This window comes from Odontesthes bonariensis, chromosome 9, assembly GCF_027942865.1.
Source record: "Odontesthes bonariensis isolate fOdoBon6 chromosome 9, fOdoBon6.hap1, whole genome shotgun sequence".
Taxonomy (NCBI): Eukaryota; Metazoa; Chordata; class Actinopteri; order Atheriniformes; family Atherinopsidae; genus Odontesthes; species Odontesthes bonariensis.
In genome coordinates, this window is record NC_134514.1 from 18,355,275 (window position 1) to 18,376,237 (window position 20,963).

General features: G+C 42.6%; 1 protein-coding gene across 1 annotated transcript in view; it reads left to right on the forward strand.

Moving 5' to 3' along the window:
* grik4 (glutamate receptor, ionotropic, kainate 4) overlaps positions 1-20,963 on the forward strand; it is a 354,718-nt gene that overhangs the window by 151,874 nt on the left and 181,881 nt on the right. Inside the window, exon 3 of the mRNA XM_075473484.1 lies at positions 17,708-17,841. Within this exon, the coding sequence (XP_075329599.1) occupies positions 17,760-17,841 (82 nt within the window). The 5' untranslated portion in view covers positions 17,708-17,759. The remainder of the gene's footprint in view (positions 1-17,707; positions 17,842-20,963) is intronic.

Below are 20,963 nucleotides of genomic sequence, written 5' to 3' on the forward strand. Positions count from 1 at the left end.
AGGGTTCCAGGTCTAATTCCCAGCTGGGGCCTTTCTGTGTGGAGGTCGCATGTTCTTCCCGTGTATGCGTGGGTTCTCGCCGGGTACTCTGGTTTCCTACCACCACCCAAAAAATGGCACGTCAGCTTAAAGCAATCGTATGTAACATTTCTACCTTAAAATAACAGCTTGAAAAAAATTGTGCTGCTAGAATGAGTTTTAATATTACGATTGGCCTGTCTCCTATGCCCTTCGTGGGTCTGAGTTGGAAAAACTGCGCTATGTAACTTTGCCCGGGAGCGGCCCGGGAGCGGCCCGGGAGCTGAGCGGAAGTACTTCGACTTGCTTTCTGGCACACCTACCGCAAAAACAAATAGACCCCTCTCATGCTCCCAGGTACATTTGATTACTCTTACCTTCTCGGTTGACATAGCTTGCACCTTCTGACTCCTCGCCGGTTCGTCAACAAACGTGAAACGTGAAAGCCAAAGGGTGTTGTATTTACGACAGTGTAACCGTACATTACCTCCAAGCCTGTAGGGGGAGCTCCATAATGGGCTTTTTGAGAAGTTACATCGTATTGCTTTAATTGGTGTCTCTAAATTGTCCCTAGTAGTGAGTGTGAGCGTGTATGTGGTTGTTTGTCTCTGTGTGGCCCTGTGATGGACTGGCGACCTGTTCAGGGTGTACCCTGCCTCTCCCCCAATGACGGCTGTGATAGGCTCCCCCTGCGACCCTAAAACTGGATTAAGTGGGTATAGAAAATGGATGTATGGAGGACATGATAAAAATCACCAGGGGCCTCATGTACAAAGACTTGCGTGGATTTCCTACTGAAACATGGCGTACGCTCAAACCCAAATGCCCTCCCACGTCGGATGTACGAATCTGTGCGCACGCACCAATCCAAGCACATTTCGTTTGTACATCCCAATCAACGTGGAATTGAGCGCACATGTCGGAGCACCCGAGTCCTCCCTGTCCCCGCCCCTACTTAAATTTGCAAATCATATTTAAATGAGCCCTGCACCTGCGATTCCCCTCGCTGCAAGATCTGAAAATAAAGAAAAAAGAATGAATAAGACGGGAAAAAATTAGAACTTTATGGAAAGCGAGATGTCGGTGCTACTTTCTGAAGTGGAGACGCACAAAAATGTGTTCTTTGGCACGCTGTCCTCCGACATAAGCAGCAAACTAAGAGGAGTGGGTGGGAGAGCCTGTGCGAGGCTGTTAATGCTGTGGGGTCTGAGAAGCCACACAAGCAGAGGTGAAGAAGAAGTGGTCCAACATTAAGGTGGAGGTGAAACAGAGACTGGCTTGCCCACCGCCGCAGTGTGGCCAAAACAGGCGGGTGGGGGGGGTGACCAACTGTTTGAACAGAGAGTCGGCGCAACTATGGGTGGCACTGCTCTTTGCCCACAGAGACGATCAGGGGCTTGTTAAAAAGATCTTAAGCTGAAGTTTAACCAGCAAAAAACAGCAAGAAACTAACTTTAACCACCGACTGATGCTGTGAAGACGGGATAGAAATTGGGGGCGCACATACTTAATGCGCGTCACAGGGAATAATATTAGGACAATTACACAATAAAGTTACTCACCAAGAGGCCAGTCATCACGCACAGTGCCACCCTGTAGTCTGTTCCCAACAGTGTTGTTACTCAGAATGTATAAATCGTGCGTTGAACCACGGCACCTCGCCACAATGTTGGTTAATTGCATTTACGCATCACATATGATCTGTACATCGATCGAATGAAAATGTTCCCTGTTAACATACAAATTCATCATGTGATGGCGCTTTTATAGCAATGTGTGCGCAGTCGATAGATCCGATTACAAAACCGGCTCTCGCTTCAAATTGAGCTTTAATGTTGGCCTGTTCAACTGCATTGTATGTGAATTTGATATACGTGGCTGAGATGCGGATAATTATGTCCCAGGTAGACTGGCACAGTCCCAATCAGTTGGCCAACTCCCTCTGGAATTGGCCGGATTGGAACCCCAGTGTGCACATCACCTGTGAGCACAGGCAGCGCATGGCTCCTCGCTGTGTTGCGCTCCAACGCCGGCCGCAGCTCTAGGAGGGTTTCCCTCAAAACAGCTAAGTAGTCGCCATTATATTACACGCTCTCTTCGAATTGCATCATTTGAAAAGTCTTCTAATACAGCTAAAGCAGGCATTGTTTTTAATGGTATGTATTGCACCACTTTGCGCTGCTTTTATATCCACTCGTGTAAATGAGACACATGGGTGTGTTAATTGTTTATCAGTATTAATTGTTCATCTATCTCAGATGTGCACATCACAGTCTGAGGACTAATTGTTTTCACATTTATTTATTATAACAGTTTCCCAACATCACCTTAGGTGTCGCCAAAGAATCAACAGCTGCAGAAACGTGCGTACGCCAGCCCTGAAGCTGCCGTGAGGCACCACACATTTCCACGGTCATTTCACTCTTGATACATCTGATCGTTGACGTGAAAAGGTGCGTACGCCACTATTTTGTGCGTACGCACGCTTTGTACATGAGGCCCCTGGTCCTTACTCTTAAAATTGGGTAAATACAAGTTCAGAGGTACAACAACATGTGACATTCTACATTGTGTGATTATTTTTTGAAGAAAAGCAAGAGAAAATGCAGGAGCCTTGTGTGAAAAACTTAATTACACACCATAATTCATCAGCTTGTAGAACCACATTTAAAAACAATAACTTTGAAATAATTGTAATCTGTTGTAGATTTGTAGGTCTGCTTGGAACCATTGATCTAATTCCTAACTCGATTGCAATTCACTTGCCTGTGGCTGCAAAGCAAACCCAAATCATCAGTCCTCCACTAATATGCCTAACTAATGACAGTTGATGTGAGCTGGTTGTGCTGATTTACAGTTTGGTTATCATCGGATGTGGCAAACTGTCTCCACTTTGGTCTCAAGTGGTCTCAACTGTCCAAAGGATATTGTTCTACAAATCAGATGGAACTTTGAACACCTAAGCCTTTGTGCCATGTTCTTTTTAGAAAGAAGAGACTTTCTCCTGCAACCCTTCTAAACATATCATGTTTGCTCAGTCTCTCTGTGGTTGTACTGCCATGAACTTTTACAGTTAACATGCTAACTGAGGCCCGTGGAGTCTGAAATGTGGCTCAGTATTTTTCTTTTTTTTTTTTGTCACGCTGACCTTGGGTTGAACTTGCTAGGACATTTATTCCTGAGAAAGTTGTGAACCGTCTTGAATGTTTTCCACTTGTGAAAATACAGTATCTTAGTCTCTGTAGGATGATGGACTCCAAATTGCCTGGCAATGGCCTTATAACTCATGTGAAATTGAGGAGCAGCAAGATTTACCCCTGTAAAATCATTGAAGTCCGGATTACCCACATTTTTTTTTAAGACCTACAATCAAGAGAGAAATGTACTAACATCAACAAAACACTGTTGGAAAATAAAACAGCTGACTTCAACCTGATGTAAATAACCAAACGGATTTATTTCTACTTTGTTTTGTTTTTTTAATATAGAAATGTAAAGCCCCTTGTCCTTTCAGTCTGCCTGCACTGATATTGCAGTCTAGCATCTAGATCACAGTACTGTCTGACCTTTAGATGTTTGTCCTCCATTTGGCTAACAGATCAAACTGTCTGAATATATCTGGCAAAAATTTAAACAAGCTCTTTTTTTTCGTCCTGTGGAAAATCTTTCTTCAACACAGGCTCTGGTGTACTTTCTTGTGTTGTGTAGTGATTGTGGTTGCACTGACCTCTCTCAGCATCTATGAAAAAGAATAAAGAAAGAAAATCATAAAGTCTCTTTATGAACATAAATGAAAAAAGCTCAGCTTAACAAAACCACCCACTCCTTCACTGCTGAAATGTCAAAGTAGATAATGCCAGACCTTAACAAAATGTGAACAGAATTTCTCGTCAGCAAACATCTCAGAATAACTTGTGTAACTTGTAACTAAAATGTGAGACTCCACAACTGCTCCTTAGTAAAAAGTAAAGTGTCTTATCTTTAACATGCAAACAGTTTTGTTGGTCTCTGGTACCTTTTTCGATGAAAGCGGGTTCTTACGCTTGTTCAGGGCTGAATCTAAAGCCAGTTTTAAGTTGTTTCTGGCTAAGAACCGGTATGATTTTCCAAAGCCACAGAGCTTTACATCACCTTCAACGTCCCTTCCCAGAAGGAGCTTCAAGGTTACTTTACGGCTTTTCTTGCTTCTTGAAGCTGTTTTCTCTCTCATTTGAAAGGCTTCTTCAGTTTTGACTAACTGGCAGGTATTTTTCGGTACATGAGCTGAAGTTGGGACATTCACACAGACAATAAAATTAAAGTCACATGTTTGTCTCTGACCTAGAAACAAGCATCTATACGAGGACATGTACAGACTTATTTCATTGACTTAGTGATTGACAGTTTATTTTATTACAAACTTTACCTCGGAGAGGCCTCACCATACATGTATAAACTTCCAAATGGTGCTTTTCCAGTACATGGTACAGTACAGTTCGATACGGTATGGCTCATTTTATTTGGTTTTCCATTGTCAGTAGTATCATGTAACTGATACAAACTGATAGTTTACCACCTCAGTGGAGGTTCCAAGCAAGCTGAGCTTATGCTATATCTGGAAACACTGCAGGGCATTGATTGTTCAAAGACAATCATCAACTGCGGGCATAAATATCAACATCTCAAAGATGTTCAAGCCATTTTGAACTAAAAACATGTCATAAACTCATTCTGCGCAATACGTATTGTATTCTTCTCTACTCTCCTCACTTGTAATTAGCTTAGGATAAAAGCTAAATCAATGTAACGCAATAAACATTCACACTCAGAAACATGAGGGGATACTGTCTCTAATAGAAAATTAAACAATGGAGAGTGATACACATTCAAACCGTACTGTAGTATGACTTGTAATGAAAAAAAGAAATGCACATAAAATGCACTTGGATCACACCACATCACATACAGAATCCATGGATTTTATTAACCAAGTCTGACATCTGACTGATCCCAGCAGAAACCACTGGGTCATTCGATGTCACTTTTCACATGTATACCAAGTATACATACAAGAGAGTGGAAAGGGCTGCAGCAAATTGGCGCCTTAAACAAGAGAACATACTTCAGCCTCGACTAGAGCTGCGCTGTTGCATCATCACTACATTTTTCACATATGATGACAGTGTTTTTCCTGGGCCTATGGTAATATGATCTAAAAATAAAATCTGTATTTGGTTTCAATGGTTATTCTTTCTTTAAAACAGCAAGCTACAAATGACTAAAGAATTATTCATATAACTTTTGCTTTTATCTTTACAATTGAATTAATAAAAGCAATTTTTTTCCCCTACTGGGATGAATAAATCTAATGTATATATCTTTGGGGTTTGAAATTTGCAACCAAACACAAGCAAAGAAGACAAAGCAGGCTTCGCAATTGTAAACAACACTAAAAACTTCAAACTACAAACTTTAGTGGACCTAATATACCTATTGTGAATATAAATATACATCGATACAGTATCCAGCCTTTGCCCCTACAGAAAAATGCCATGGGTTCTCCAGTGTGACCCATTGCAGCATTTCTTTACAAAGGCAGGGCACCGAATGAAAAAAACAAGCCATTGGTTTAGATAGAAGTGGATTACACATATCTGAACTCAAGAAGTAGAGAAACATCAATTCATAACAAACTTTTTTGGACTGTGCTGTGCACACTGAGGAGGATGGATATGTCAATATTCAGGTTTACCAGAAACCCACTCAGACCAATACCTGTCAAATCGGCTGCGATATCTTGTAAAATATACACGTAATTAAACTCAGAAGGTAATTATTATCAAGTAATATCTTTTCAAATGTGGCAAACCTGTTTGTATGATTAAGATAACATTCTAGAACTTTTCAAACTCTTCTAGGACATAGGATAAACTTTTGAATTGTATCAACTAAACAACCACTTTACAATGCCATGGTTCAGCACAGGAGAACAAGCTCCTTAGATCAAGAGTCGGTGGTCCTCTTACATCTCAACTCTAAGTGATACTCCTTTGAGGGCAGTAGTGAATACATTTTGGACAAGAGAGAGGAGTGAATGAACCGTTTTGTGTTAAACTGGAGAAAACAACATTAAGGGAGGTGGCCTCAGGTTTCACCTATCTAACACTTATAATGCGGCCTTGACCCTCCCTCCCAGGAAGTTTCACAAACCATTCACGCCTTCAAACATGTAACCAAAACATCTTATACAGGTACCGTGGGTGAGTGACCCACAGGATGGGGTGCCATGACATCAGCAACTTTCAAAATGTGAATGTTCCAACAACAGTTCATAAAGCTGGGATCTCGCACCAGTTAGAACTGCAGAATCCTTTAGTAGAAGCCAAGAAAAATGTCTGGTAGCATTCTTTTCAAACACCACCGTGTTACCACGACCTGGATGACTGAAAATCTGCCCCAACAAGTGTGATATTTTCTCTGGGTTTGTTTTATCTGCAAAAAAACCTGAGGGAGATAACTTACTCCTGAGCTGCTGTTTTTTTCACAATGTTCAACAGTTAATCTCTAACTGTGTCTGCTTTGTACATCTTATATGCTTAAAATAGCTGTGCTTCATTCCAGATGAATTTAGTTCAGCAGTGAATCTTACAATGTTTAATCCGAACAACTCTTAAATTTCTCTGCTTTTGCATCACTGGAAATGTGTCATTCTTTAGCCTCTCTGACAGTTCTCGTCTGTTCTGCAGTCGTTTGGCTCTGTAAGGTCCACAAGGACACTATAACCAACATGACTTACACAATACGTATGTGTAGCGTGGTGCAGAGTGAAGACTGCCTCCACTACACATTTAATTTGTTGTAATGATTTTTGTTCTGCAAAGAGCAAAAGTAGGTAAACTTATTTATTCCCGTTCGCCACACACAGCTTATTTCACATTCACAGGTGTGTTCTCGTTCTCTAATAACATCAGCACCAACATCAAAACAAATAATTATGTATTTTACATCACTATTCAAAAACCAGTTTCATCAAGTACATTCAATATCAACTTATTTCTGAAATATACAGTCAGTCAATCACGTCTCCCAAACATTGTCATATTAACCAAATTAATCATGTATCTATTTCTTAAACCATGAACTAAACATGAGCAGCGCGAGCTTTTAAGATCAACTTCTATTCCTCTCCAGCTTAACGGGCGCTCGAGGTTGCTAGGCAACCAACACTAACCACTGGCTAGCCATTCTCAATACGTTACGTTCGCTGAACAAGTAACGTTCATAACCAAAATCACAAAGTCCAACTGGGATTATAAAGTACCACATAAACATTGTCATATTAACCAAATTAATTATATATCTATTTTAAGTTATTTATTTCTTAAATCATAAACTACACATGAGCAGCGCAGATCGACTACTATTCTCCAGCTTAACGGGCGCTCGAGGTTGCTAGGCAACCAACACTAACCACTGGCCAGCCATCCTCAGTACATTACGTTCGCTGAACAAGTAACGTTTATAAACAAAATCACATTAAGTCCAACCGGGATTATAAAATACCACATAACATATTCACACATCAATTACACCCTTCTAACCCTCCCTTCTTACCTGCAAAGAGCAAAAGTAGGTAAACTTATTTATTCCCGTTCGCCACACACAGCTTATTTCACATTCACAGGTGTGTTCTCGTTCGCGGAACGTATTCCCGCGAGACTTCCCTTTGTCCCTGAACACACAGTGTAGCGAACGAGCCCTCTGCTGGTAAGGGTTAGACACTGCATCCCGATTGCTTGATGACCACATTTTACACTAAATAATAACAACAATAAACTAATCTCCTATCTTATCACAAAACACCCAGACTATTTTCACCACCCTGAACATGAGCTGTCCAAAATGGGAAATCAAATTAACTATGGCTCTGTATGCCACACTCTCCCCTCCAATAATAAATGTCCTCAGACATTTCAGATACCCAAAGTGTACCTTTGCACAACACGTTGAACTTTCTCTCTGAAAACATGGTATTACTTAGTTTAAAGTGGCACCTGACATTCAGTTCCCTTAGTACCCATTTATCAAAGTATCTGACCCATTTAGACCTATACCACTAAAGATCAGTTGCTGTACTCTTGACCCCAGTCAGATCAACTCTCAAATATAACAGAACTCATTTCGGCCTCAGTTCTTTTAGTCTGTTACCAGTCTCTTCGTTTGTACAGTAGCAGTTCAATCTGTTCTCCTGGAATTGTCTCTTCTTCACAGTCCATAACATTTCACCACTCTACTTTTCAGCGTCCGTTTTCTCTGAACTTGAGTAATGTTCGTATACTGTGAATTCAACCCATTATCTCAATGTCTGGTGATGCCCACGGTCGCCACATGACCAGTGGGTTACAGGCTGAGGACATTCTCCCAACGTGCAAGCTCTCTGCACCCGCTTTCACCCATGTTGGTTCACCCAAGGAGTCGTAGGTCAGTCTTTGGGGACGGTGCCTGTGTCGCCGCGTGTAGCTGGTCGCTGGTAGAGGGTCTGGATCATCTTCTTCTAACGACTCTTGCAGACTTTCCACAGGCTCTACAGTGTCATTCCCACCATGTCCATCAGCTGTGATGTTCCTGTCATCTGAATCTGCATCCTCTTCCACAACCATTGCATCTTCCAGATCTGGTGCTCTGTCTTGCACCGTCAGAGCTGGTGCAAATGGCTCTGCCTCTGGATTCAAGTCTGCAGCTCTCTGACTTGGTTCTTGGTCGTATGGGAAACGACACACCAGCTCAACTTCATCACCGCTTTCGCTCTCAGAGTCCTCCACTGGTTCGTTGATTTGGTGCTGTCTTGTTCTCGTCCGTGTCTGCATTTTCCTCTCTTGTTTTGCAGGGATGGGTTCCGGATTCTCCAAGGGCAGACTGTCACATGGGAGTAGAAGATTCCTGTGCAATATGCGACTCTTACCACCTCCCTCTGGTGCTACTTCATACACCGGGCTGTGACTGCTCCTTCTCTTCACCACCACATGCACTTTAGTTTCCCAGTAGGATCGCAGTTTACCAGGGCCGCCCCTCTCTGACATGTTACGCACAAGCACCCGTCCACCAGGTTGTAGGTCGGCTCCATGTGCTCTTTTGTCATAGCCTTTCTTGCCTCGTAGAGCTTCTCGGGCTGCTGTTTTGGATGCAATCTCATAGGCTTGCTGCATTCGGTTTTGCCAGTTCTGTACATATTCCGTATAAGTCTCTTTTGCCTCTCTGGGCTGTAGGTTGAACAGCAGGTCTACTGGTAAGCGAGGTGACCTTCCGTAGAGCAAGTAGTAGGGAGAGAACCCTGTGACCCCACTGCGGGTGCAGTTGTACGCATGCACCAGTTTTGTCAGTGAGCTCTTCCAGTCAGCCTTCTGTTCACTTGTGAGGGTACGGAGCATTGATAAGATTGTTCTATTAAATCGTTCACACTTTCCGTTGCCTTGGGGGTGGTAACATGTTGTGTGCGACCCCCGCACGTCACAGCTCTTCTGTAGTTGGTCCATCAACTGATTCTCAAACTCTCTTCCCATGTCATGGTGGATTCTCTCTGGAAATCCAATGCGCAGTGCAAAGTCATTGAATAGTTTGTCAACAACAGTCTTGGCGGACTTGTTTTTCGTGGCGTAGGCTTGGGCGAAACCAGTGAAATGATCAATCACAATTAAAATGTACTCAAATCCCTGTTTGCATGTCTCTAAGTGTAAAAAGTCAATGCAAACTAGCTCACCTGGCCGTGTTGTGACAATGGTTGCCATGGGAGCCCTGGTTGCTTTGTGAGGTCGCTTTGCTTTGAGACACTCACACTCTTGGGTGACAAAGTGTTCTATTTCAGAGTACATACGAGCCCAATAGAATCGATCTTGGATCAGGTTCATAGTCCTCTCGACCCCAAGATGTCCCATTTCTCTGTGAAGCTCGTGGAACACTCTTTGACGGTACTCTTTTGGGAGGATAAGCTGTTGTTTATCTCCTGCTTTCCTATAGAGAATTCCATCCTCGTTTACATACAACTTTGCCCATTGTCTCATTAATACTCTGACGTCCGGCGGTTCCACTTTAAGAGCTCTCCTGGACGGGTGCTGATTTTCTCTCTTGTAATACAGAACTTGGCCTATGACAGGATCTCTTCCTTGACTGTCTCGGATCTGTTCTGGTGTCAGGGACTTGGTTTGCGGGTGTGCACTCGCATCTCTCACTAAGTCTAGAGTTCCTATGGGGACTGTGGCTACCCAGACCGGGGGGGTGTCTCTCTGCACACTGACTCCCTGCACTGTTGCCCTAAACACTTCCTGACCCACCTCCTCTGTACACTGGGTTATGAACACATTAATGTCTAATGGCATGCGGGATAAGCCATCTGCATCTGCATTACTCTTCCCCGGCCTATACTTAATGGAGAAGTCAAACTCGGACAGCTCACCCACCCACCTATGACCTGTAGCATTAAGCTTAGCTGTTGAAAGGATATAGGTTAAGGGGTTGTTATCTGTATACACTACAAAGTGTGGAGCATGATACAGATAATCTCGAAAACGTTCACATATTGCCCATTTTAGTGCTAAAAACTCTAATTTCCCTGAGTGCATGTGATAGTTCTTTTCAGGTGGTGTTAGAGTTCTAGAACCATAGCCTATGACTATCATTTTGCCGTTCTGCCTCTGGTAGAGTACTGCTCCCAATCCCTCCTGAGATGCGTCGGTGTGGAGGACGAATGGTTGTGTCATCTCTGGGTACCCTAGGATGGGAGGCTCTATCAGTTTGTCTATGAGAGAGTTCAATGTCTTTTGGTGGTTCTCTGTCCACTGTATAGGAGTGTTAGGTGGGAGGTTACCTTTCTTCCTGGTTGTGGCCCTGATCTTCTCTCTGCTCATCTTATCAGGTGCTGTTGAAAGTAGCTGGTAGAGAGGCTGTGCTATCCTGGAGAAGTTTGGGATGTATGTTCGGTAGTATGAGAGGAATCCCATCACTCTTCTCAGCTCTCCCACGGTTTTAGGCGCTCTCTCCTTTAAGGCTTGGACAGGGGCCACTTCAGATGGATCCATAGTGTAGCCTTCTCCAGACACCAATCGTCCCAGAAATCTCACTTTCCTCTTCAAAACTTCACACTTGCAGGGGCTGAGTTTGACCCCGTGCTCCTGATATCTCTGTAAAACAGTTCTCAGGTGCTCGATGTGGTCCTCAAAGCTTGGGCTGTGGACCAAATTGTCGTCCAGATACGGCTGACACATAACATCTCTCAATCCACGCAAACAGTCTTCCATGTTCCTCTGGAATTCCGCGGGCGCCGCACTCAACCCAAACGGGATTCGGACCCACTGGTACAGGCCCCAAGGGGTTATGAAAGCAGTCAGGGGCTGGCTCTCCTCATCCAGGAACCCCTGGTGATAGGCCTTCCCCTGGTCCAGTACGGAGAACCAGGAGCTGCCAGTGAGTGTGTCAAGCATATCTTGGATTCTGGGAATGGGGTGGCGATCAGGGACTGACCTTTTGTTCAGTTCTCTGTAGTCACAACACAGTCTTAAAGTCCCATCCTTCTTTCGCACGCACACCACTGGTGAGGAATACGGAGAGCGTGAAGGAACAATCCAGCCCCGATTCAACAAGTCCTGAATATACTCCTTCACCTCCTGGTGCAGTGGCTTTGGGACTGCCATGTATGTTTTTCTTACTGGAGTGGTGTCATGCAGCGTGATGTGGAGTTTCAATGAGGGGATTGAGCCGATGTCGTCATCGTCGTACGCAAACGCGTGACACTCCTCTCTCAGCAGCTGTTTGGTAGTCCTCCTCTGTTCCTCGTTTAAGTGACTAAGATCGACCGGAGGGTCCCACCAGGCGGGTTGTTGTTTTTTAGTTGCCCTCACCTGTGGCTGATGCTGTGTTGTTGGTAGCTTCACTCCCTCTCTTCTGTTCACCTGTTCAACGTTGGCCGCATAAGCAGTCTTGACTGTTTGCAGGTGACCAAGAATGGTGCGCTGGGTCAGGGTTACACTGTGTTTGTTTGTGTTGGCGATGGGGACTGGCACATAACCTGACCTTTTCCTGGGGATGCTGACTAGACCCTCCTCTATTACTACCCCCTCTGGCAATGTAGGTTCTTCACTTGGGACTAGAAGCAGGTCTTGGCCATGATACTGAGCTCCCGTGTTGACGTTAACATACACTGTGGTGACCTGTTCAGCGCCTAAAGTGAGTGTCCTTTTTCCTGTGTGTGCAATTCCTACATCTTCCTCACCAATAGGGGCATGGATGAGCTGAAGCACTGCTTGTGCTGTCTTGACTGTTATCCGGAAGGCCTGACACACAGTGTTGATTGTATCTGTCTGACGACCGTCTCCTGTTATTTCCTCTATCACATTGTAGCCAATTATGGGCTCTTCTGCTACACGTGGGTCACTTGACACTAAAATAGGTACGAGAAGTGGCTTTGTCATGGCGGAGTCTTTCCCTAATCTGAACTCTACCTCCACCCAGCCCATGAAGGGTATTTCAGTCTGGTTGGCTGCCACTCCCAATAAAACGTCTGATCCTAACAGTTCACTGAGAGGTCGCACCATGCTGTGCGGTAAGTGCAGTTTTCTCCATTCTTCATTAATGATGGTCGCCTGAGCGCCTGAGTCCCATAATGCTTCCACTGGAACCGTATCCAGTGTACAATAGACAGTGTGTCGCTTTGCAATCAACTTGATGAGTCTTTCCTTACGTCGTGGTGGGAGATAGTTAACTGATGAGATTTGAGGCAGTGTGGGAGGGGGGGCAGGTTGCTGCATGATGAGACTGGATGATTCATGGGCTACCAAGGGTCCCGGCTCGGTAGCCCAGTCTCGTTTCCCTGCTGCTCTCTGGTCCGTCGACATCCTCTGGAGAGATGCCCCTCTTGTCCACACTTAAAGCAATGTCTGCAGGAGTCACCTATCTGAGCTTCCTGACATGCCCTACAACCCCTGGGCCGACTACGGCTTGGTGAAAACATTTTCTCTGTTGGTCTGGCTTTTGTGGCCTCCACTGTCTGTAACATCAACTTTTTAATTTCTAGAACCTCAGCCTTGAGTGCTTCTATTGAGTCTGCCTCCATCTTGAGTCCCTGACTTTTCTTGCCCTTCCCCGCTGCTTCACGATTAGTAACTGTGCCATCTGCTGCCGCTGAGATGTCAGGTGGATACACCTCTGCCTGCACTTCACTGAATTTTGGGGGCTTGTTTATGGCTGTTTTTCTCAGTTTTTGCTGTCTTTCTTGTTCTAAGTTTGCAGCTTCACTGATTCGCTCAATTAGCACCTCATCTGTGACAGTACGGTTATTGAGATATGGCTTGAGCTGGAACTTAACCGCATCACTGTAAAGACCAGTTTCTATGGAACGGAGGAATTTTCTCTGGATTAGCTCTGGACTAAACTGCTCACCTTCCTCACCTGCATCATCATCAGCGGATTTTCTCATTAGCTTCTCTTTCAGTTCTATTGCTCTGAATAAGAAATTCTGTGCTGATTCTTTTGGATCTTGTGTCATGTTCATCAGGTGATGCAGCAGGTCAGAGGAGGAGTCCACTTTGTAGTGACCCTTAAGTATGGTCTTGAGGGTGTGCAGCGTCAGTTCTCGCTTTATTTCAAGCATCTCCCTCAGATGAAGACCTGGACTTACAGCCCGTGTGACTGCTTCAATAATCTCCGCTTCTCCATGTCCTTTCCGCTGTCCAGACTCAATTTGGTTGATGAGGCTTGTGTAGGACAATTTCTCCTTTTGACCAGCTTCTCCAATCTGTCCAATTATCCGGAACTCCCGCCTCAGCGTTACTTCGGGCAGTCTGGTTGGTGCTGTGGTGGCAGTTCTTGTGTCCTCTTCTTTTGCAGTCACGATGACAGGCGTACTGTCTCCTCCTGCTGTTTGTGTCCTCCGCTTGATCTTTTCCTCCAACGCTCCGATTTCCTCTGCCATCTGCTGCTGCAACTTATGGTACTGCATTTTCAAGTTCTCCAACTCACTTATTTCTTGAACTACTCTCTCAGCCTCAGTTTTCCCCGGTGTCAGCTTCAGAGGGGCCAAGTAGGACAGTACACGCTGCAGATACTGCTGATATGACTCTGTGGACTCTTCATCCTCCTCAATTTCATCCAAGGTTTTCTCCACTAACCTGATGAGGGCGCGTCTTGTTTTGCTGGCAAACCCCCCGACAGGTGCGTTACACTTTAGATGATCACAAAGGGAAATGAGCTCCGTCTCCTTCAGTGTCAGCAGTAGTCTGCTTAATTCATCCCTTGCTTCCTCCATGGTCCTCCTCTGCTCTGTCCTTCTAGACTTCTATGCGACTGGGCCGTGGGCTGAATCAACCATCCTCTGCTACCAAAATATGTAGCGTGGTGCAGAGTGAAGACTGCCTCCACTACACATTTAATTTGTTGTAATGATTTTTGTTCTGCAAAGAGCAAAAGTAGGTAAATTTATTTATTCCCGTTCGCCACACACAGCTTATTTCACATTCACAGGTGTGTTCTCGTTCTCTAATAACATCAGCACCAACATCAAAACAAATAATTATGTATTTTACATCACTATTCAAAAACCAGTTTCATCAAGTACATTCAATATCAACTTATTTCTGAAATATACAGTCAGTCAATCACGTCTCCCAAACATTGTCATATTAACCAAATTAATCATGTATCTATTTCTTAAACCATGAACTAAACATGAGCAGCGCGAGCTTTTAAGATCAACTTCTATTCCTCTCCAGCTTAACGGGCGCTCGAGGTTGCTAGGCAACCAACACTAACCACTGGCTAGCCATTCTCAATACGTTACGTTCGCTGAACAAGTAACGTTCATAACCAAAATCACAAAGTCCAACTGGGATTATAAAGTACCACATAAACATTGTCATATTAACCAAATTAATTATATATCTATTTTAAGTTATTTATTTCTTAAATCATAAACTACACATGAGCAGCGCAGATCGACTACTATTCTCCAGCTTAACGGGCGCTCGAGGTTGCTAGGCAACCAACACTAACCACTGGCCAGCCATCCTCAGTACATTACGTTCGCTGAACAAGTAACGTTTATAAACAAAATCACATTAAGTCCAACCGGGATTATAAAATACCACATAACATATTCACACATCAATTACACCCTTCTAACCCTCCCTTCTTACCTGCAAAGAGCAAAAGTAGGTAAACTTATTTATTCCCGTTCGCCACACACAGCTTATTTCACATTCACAGGTGTGTTCTCGTTCGCGGAACGTATTCCCGCGAGACTTCCCTTTGTCCCTGAACACACAGTGTAGCGAACGAGCCCTCTGCTGGTAAGGGTTAGACACTGCATCCCGATTGCTTGATGACCACATTTTACACTAAATAATAACAACAATAAACTAATCTCCTATCTTATCACAAAACACCCAGACTATTTTCACCACCCTGAACATGAGCTGTCCAAAATGGGAAATCAAATTAACTATGGCTCTGTATGCCACATATGCAGTCATTTTCTCAACTGCTTCTTTCAGCCAGTCATAACTAAAAATATTTAGGGAATGAAAACGTGGTTGAGAGGACTTGCTGAAACTTAAACTAAATAGGAAGGAAGGGTGATTTTAGTGGCATGAATGTGATGTGATTGTTAAGATGGGGAAACTGACACAACAACGAGCATTGGTCTCAACAAAATTGGATAATGGAGGATTGAAAAACCATCTGATGAGTCACATTTTCTCCTAGGGCTCAGAATCTTGGCACGAAAAAAACATGAAAGCGTGTTTTTTGGACACACTTTGAGCTCCTTAGCATTAAGTGAGTTTCTGAGCGCCGCTGACTGTGTCCTTCTCTTTATGACCACGGTAGTCCCATCTCTTAATGGCTGCTTTCGGAGGCATAATGTGCCATATCACAAAGCTCATATCATCTCATGAGCATGAGTGTTAATCTAATTTCATTTCCAAAGACCTCCATATTCACAGGATTTTTATCAAATAAAGCACCTCTGGGATGGGGTGAAGTGGGAGATTCGGACGCTGCAGTCTAGTTGTTGATTTGTTTACGATAGAGCGGTAATACTCTGAACAAAATAAATCAGAAGTTTTAATCCAATAGCTGTGTTTGTGAACCTTGTTCTAATGAATTAAATAGTGTTATGTGGAGTATGTGTGCATATTTACTCTGTCCCTGTACGTTTCCTAAAAAGGTCCTATAATCTCCGCTGCTCTTCTGGTGCTGACAGAGCTACAGAGCTAGTGTTTTTTTTTTTTCCAGGTTCGAGAGTAGAAAAAATCCATTTACTTCAATGCTTGATCGAAGGATCAAATACATCTATAGGCCATCTGTTGAGCCATGAGTCAATTAGGACTGACTACCCACTGTGAGATCTTTAATGACTCACCCTTTTTCCGGTGTTCTAAAACTATTCCCAAGACACCCTTCAAAGGCCGTGAGGTACCCTCATTATCCTAACTGCTATGAGTCTTTTGAAGGGAATAACGACAGTCAACTTCATTCTGATTCATCATCTTTGCAACTACAGTTTTTCTGTTTTCCCCCCACACTATTAACATTTGAATATTTTGTTACAGTGAACTCAGTGTGATTTGGCTTAAATGGATTAACAGATGAGCATAAAGTAATGGTCTGGCAGCACTTGGTCCCTTTTCACCAATTGTGTTTTTTGGCATTTGGCCACATCCTTGGATTCCTAATTGAGATAAGTGGCTTATCGTTTTATGCTCGCACCCAGTTTTTTTTTTTTTTCCAGAGGATTTATAAAGTACAAAGCAGAACAAGATCTGATATAGCTGTTAGGATTCAGAGGGACAGCTCAATCATACGTTGTCTCAAGTAAATTTGGCCTGTGTCACACACCTGTGCTGTGCATTAAATCATTTTCCTCTGTTGATCAACCACTTTCACTATTAAATATTATTTTCCAATCTCCTGCCTATGCTAAGGAAATTTAACTGTCACAGAGAATTATTCTGATGGGAGGAGTGAAAGAGGTGAAGCAGAATGTGTGAAATGATGAAACATCTAGATAATAATGTAATAATGACCCTCAATACTACATCAGTGTCTCAGACACTGCAAACTCAAACCAAAGAAAAGTACATCATGCCTCAAGAGCGTTTACTGTAACCTGTCAGCACCTTTACAGGGGAGAATACATCGCAATTGCTTGTGAGATGAACATATGTTGCATGAATGTTTGGATTTTATTGACTGCCTCCTGTGCAACAGGATAAGTGGCCAACACATGAATAGATATGGATCAGACACAACTCAGCATGTAAAGTTAGATGCTGTATCAAGCTAGGTTAACAGTTTCTAAAGCAGACTCAGGTTAAATGCTTTGGGAATTTTGGCATTAATTTTAGACAAAGTTGGACAGGGACCTTCCTTCCATCTGTAACACAAATAACAAATACCCAATAAAGTTACTCACTTTTCCCCAAAACAGAAAAAAAAAACGGCAGTCAAAAAGAAAGGCATCAAAATTCCCATGAGTCTAAGATGCACTTAGCAGCAGTTTCACACAGTCTCTGACACACTGCCAGCAAGCAGAAAAATAGATGGAAAGAGCAAGACAGAGGGGAATAAAGTACTGTATATCTGCAGGTTTGGCTTGTGTGTGTCCCTCTTTATGTCAGATGATGTCCAGGCACAAACGGTTTGCTCTCCTCTGATTAATTTTCAGGTGGCTGTGACAGGGGCACACCTGGGGGAGGACCCATGAGGAGTCATAGAAGATGCTCACAGCCTGGGCGCTTCTGCTCTTCTTAGCCATGTGGGTGAGAAGCACCTCTGGTGGCCCGCTCTCCTTCCGAATAGGTAAATGTCAGTAATTCAAAGATGAATATCAGTGAGAATACTGCTGTCTACTCAGGCTACTGCTGGAATTTTTTTTTTCTTCTATTGATTGAGAAGCATAATAACTAACTACATGAATTCCCCATAATTATATTTTTATTCCAGAAATTCTGTGAATGAAAGAACTTCAATCTTAATGGTCAAGCTTGAACTAAAATCAAATTCAAAGTTTTGTTCAAAATTCATTAATTTTTTGTTGTTGATTATGACTGAGAATAGGAAAAGATTGCAGGCTATCTGTAAAATGTGCAGCTATTTGAGTGTTGCAAAATTACAATCTTAAATGAGCTTCCTCGTATGTATGGAAGTAAAACCCTGAGTAAGTTAGTTTTGGCTAGTCCTCTCCATCCCCTGTATGTGGAGTTCACATTACTCCCATCTGACTGCAGATACATTTTGCCATCATGTTATCTATGTTTCATATAATAATTGTGTGGTTTCAGCAGGCTGTACAAGTTTGCGCCCTATGTACTTGCTTTTAGTTTGTTATTACTCATGCATAGCTTTGACTGATAGTGAACTTAAGTTGGCAAAAAACTGAAAGTAACTAGAAAAAAAAGAGCTACAACCCTCGATTCAAAAGGTTGAGAGTCCTGGATGGATTAACTATATTTCTTACATTAACTGGAGGTTTTTCATTTTATGCGTATTTATTGTTTCTGTCCTTTGCGTTTCACCACATGAACACATCTATGGGAGCACACATGGCAGCTCCTTCTTTCTCTAAAATCTAATCGATGTTGGGAGTGCAATCCAAGAGACTATAACAGTGTCCTTTTGCTTTACTCTATTAGATATTAAACCATACCAATGATCTTAGTTTAATTCCACTGCTAATCCTTGCCTCAGTCTTTTCAAATCTTATACTCAACAACATTATTTTATTCAAATCAGATGATACCTACCCCGAGGCCAAGAAAATATTGTAGGTTTTCATTTTACATTAGAAACAGGAAAAAAAAATGTTTACATGTTTAACACAAATTTATGTTTAGCTTTTAGCTTTTTAGAGACACTCAGCTTCACCGGTCGAGACCAAGTCAAGACCGAGTCCAAAAGACTTGAGTCCGAGTAAAGACCGAGTCCAGGACAGAAAAGAACAAGTTGTATGCATGACAGTATAAAGTCAATCATTTTGGGTTATTATTTGTTGATCTAAAAGCAAAAATATCATATAAATATAAATAATAAATATAATAAATGTAATAAATATCAAATATATCAAATAAAATCATCGCCAATGTCAGATATTATTAACATTACCAAAATGAACCACCTTTCACGCAAATATGACACACAGCTACCACCATACAGTATCAAACTTATAACTTTAGGGCTGACTTAACCTGATGCAACGTTTACTTTACCCTACCATTTATTTTACCCTTAAGTGAACGTTAACGTAAACGCTCGAGCGTTTGTGTAGCTGCTACCCTTTGTAACACAAGTACAGCATCACACAACCACAGATGTAATTCACGACAACCAATCGCTTATTCCATATTCACAATCGTTTGATTTTTTATATCTCATGAAACCAGTAACACCAGACGTACAGTAAGTGATGATAACTATGTCCAAAAACACATTACCTTGGCTTATCTTCCGCTATGTTAGCTAATGCATAACACATAGCCTAGCCTATGAGGCTAAGCACCGCCTAGCTCTGCAGTTAACTTACCGAGATGAATGATGCCTCTGCAGGTGTCTCATGAAGTTTGAAGTCGTCCTAGAAGTCTCCGAGATAGTCGATTTGCAGAATCTGCAATCTGCCCTGTGTTTTTTTTTTTTCAGTGATGTGCTGAGAAATTCTTTGTGATTAGTAAAACCAAATTTCACTATAGCGGAATTGGCCGACATCTTCTCACTGTGTGTGTGAATCAATAAATGAACGATAAGGTTAAGAACGTTGGCAAGGCTCAGATGCAGGGCGCGCAAAAATAAACTGGTGTGTGATTGGTTATCAAGTGGTTACTTTTCCCTTGAATATTGTAACAAAATAAAGACGCCTGGACTCGGTCGAGACCAAGAACCATATTTGGCAAGACCAGTGGCCAAGACCGAGACAAGTCCAAGTCAAATACCAGCGAGTCCGAGACAAGTCCGAGACCATAAAAAAACGGTCTCGAGTCCGGACTGGAGTCCAAGACCGGACTCGAGTACTACAGCCCTGCTATAATGTCTTCCAGACAAACTTATACTTGGGTCAACGTAGTTTACATTTGCAACTCAGTAGACATTACATTATATCACTGCTGTAGTTTGAATTCAGTTTCACTCCTGGACCACTGGAAATACAACATGATGAACACAAGTAATTGCAGCTAAATGTCTGACTTGTGAGGTGAGTTAAAGATTACTGCCCAGAAACCAGCAAACACTGGTGTGACTCTCTGATCTGGAAACAGTGGCAGAGTGGTGGACCGAGTCTGAAACTAACCAGACTTTTATATCTAAAGGGGCTTGGTTCAAAAGTGTCATAACCTGCCAAAGCATGCAGGGAATCTTTTTGTTATTCTCCTACAGTCACCAGCTCTCTGACACCCTGTCACATGCCTCCCATCAACCAGAAGTTTGACTGAATGGCTCCTCATTTATCTATGGACGACTTCTCTTCGGTGGAAAGATATGAGAGTGTGTGCTGTCTATAGAAAAGTAGTAAATAAATTAAGATAGAGGTTGAGAATAAAATGTATTCTACACCTCATAGACTGTGCTCCCATCATACTTTTTTTTTTAGTGGCCATTGTCATATTTAACTTTCAGAAACAGTTTGTGAGATTTCTTTGCAAGGATGGATGCATAAAAGTAATTTACAAATCCCAAGAGCTGCTCCTTAATAGTCTGCCAAGCTTTAGCCGGCATTGAAATTTTTAGTTAGCTAAATTCCTAGTGATTTGTTAATTGTTGGATGTTGGATGGTACTTTGCCATGAACTTAGCGTATATCCTGATGTATATAAAACCTAAGATATATCTTTTATAAAAGTGCAACAAATTGGCTTCTATTGGCTTTAAATTGTGACTGCTGGTTGACCATGAAAAGTTGACCCCATGTTGTTGCTGTATAACTTAGTTTAAGAT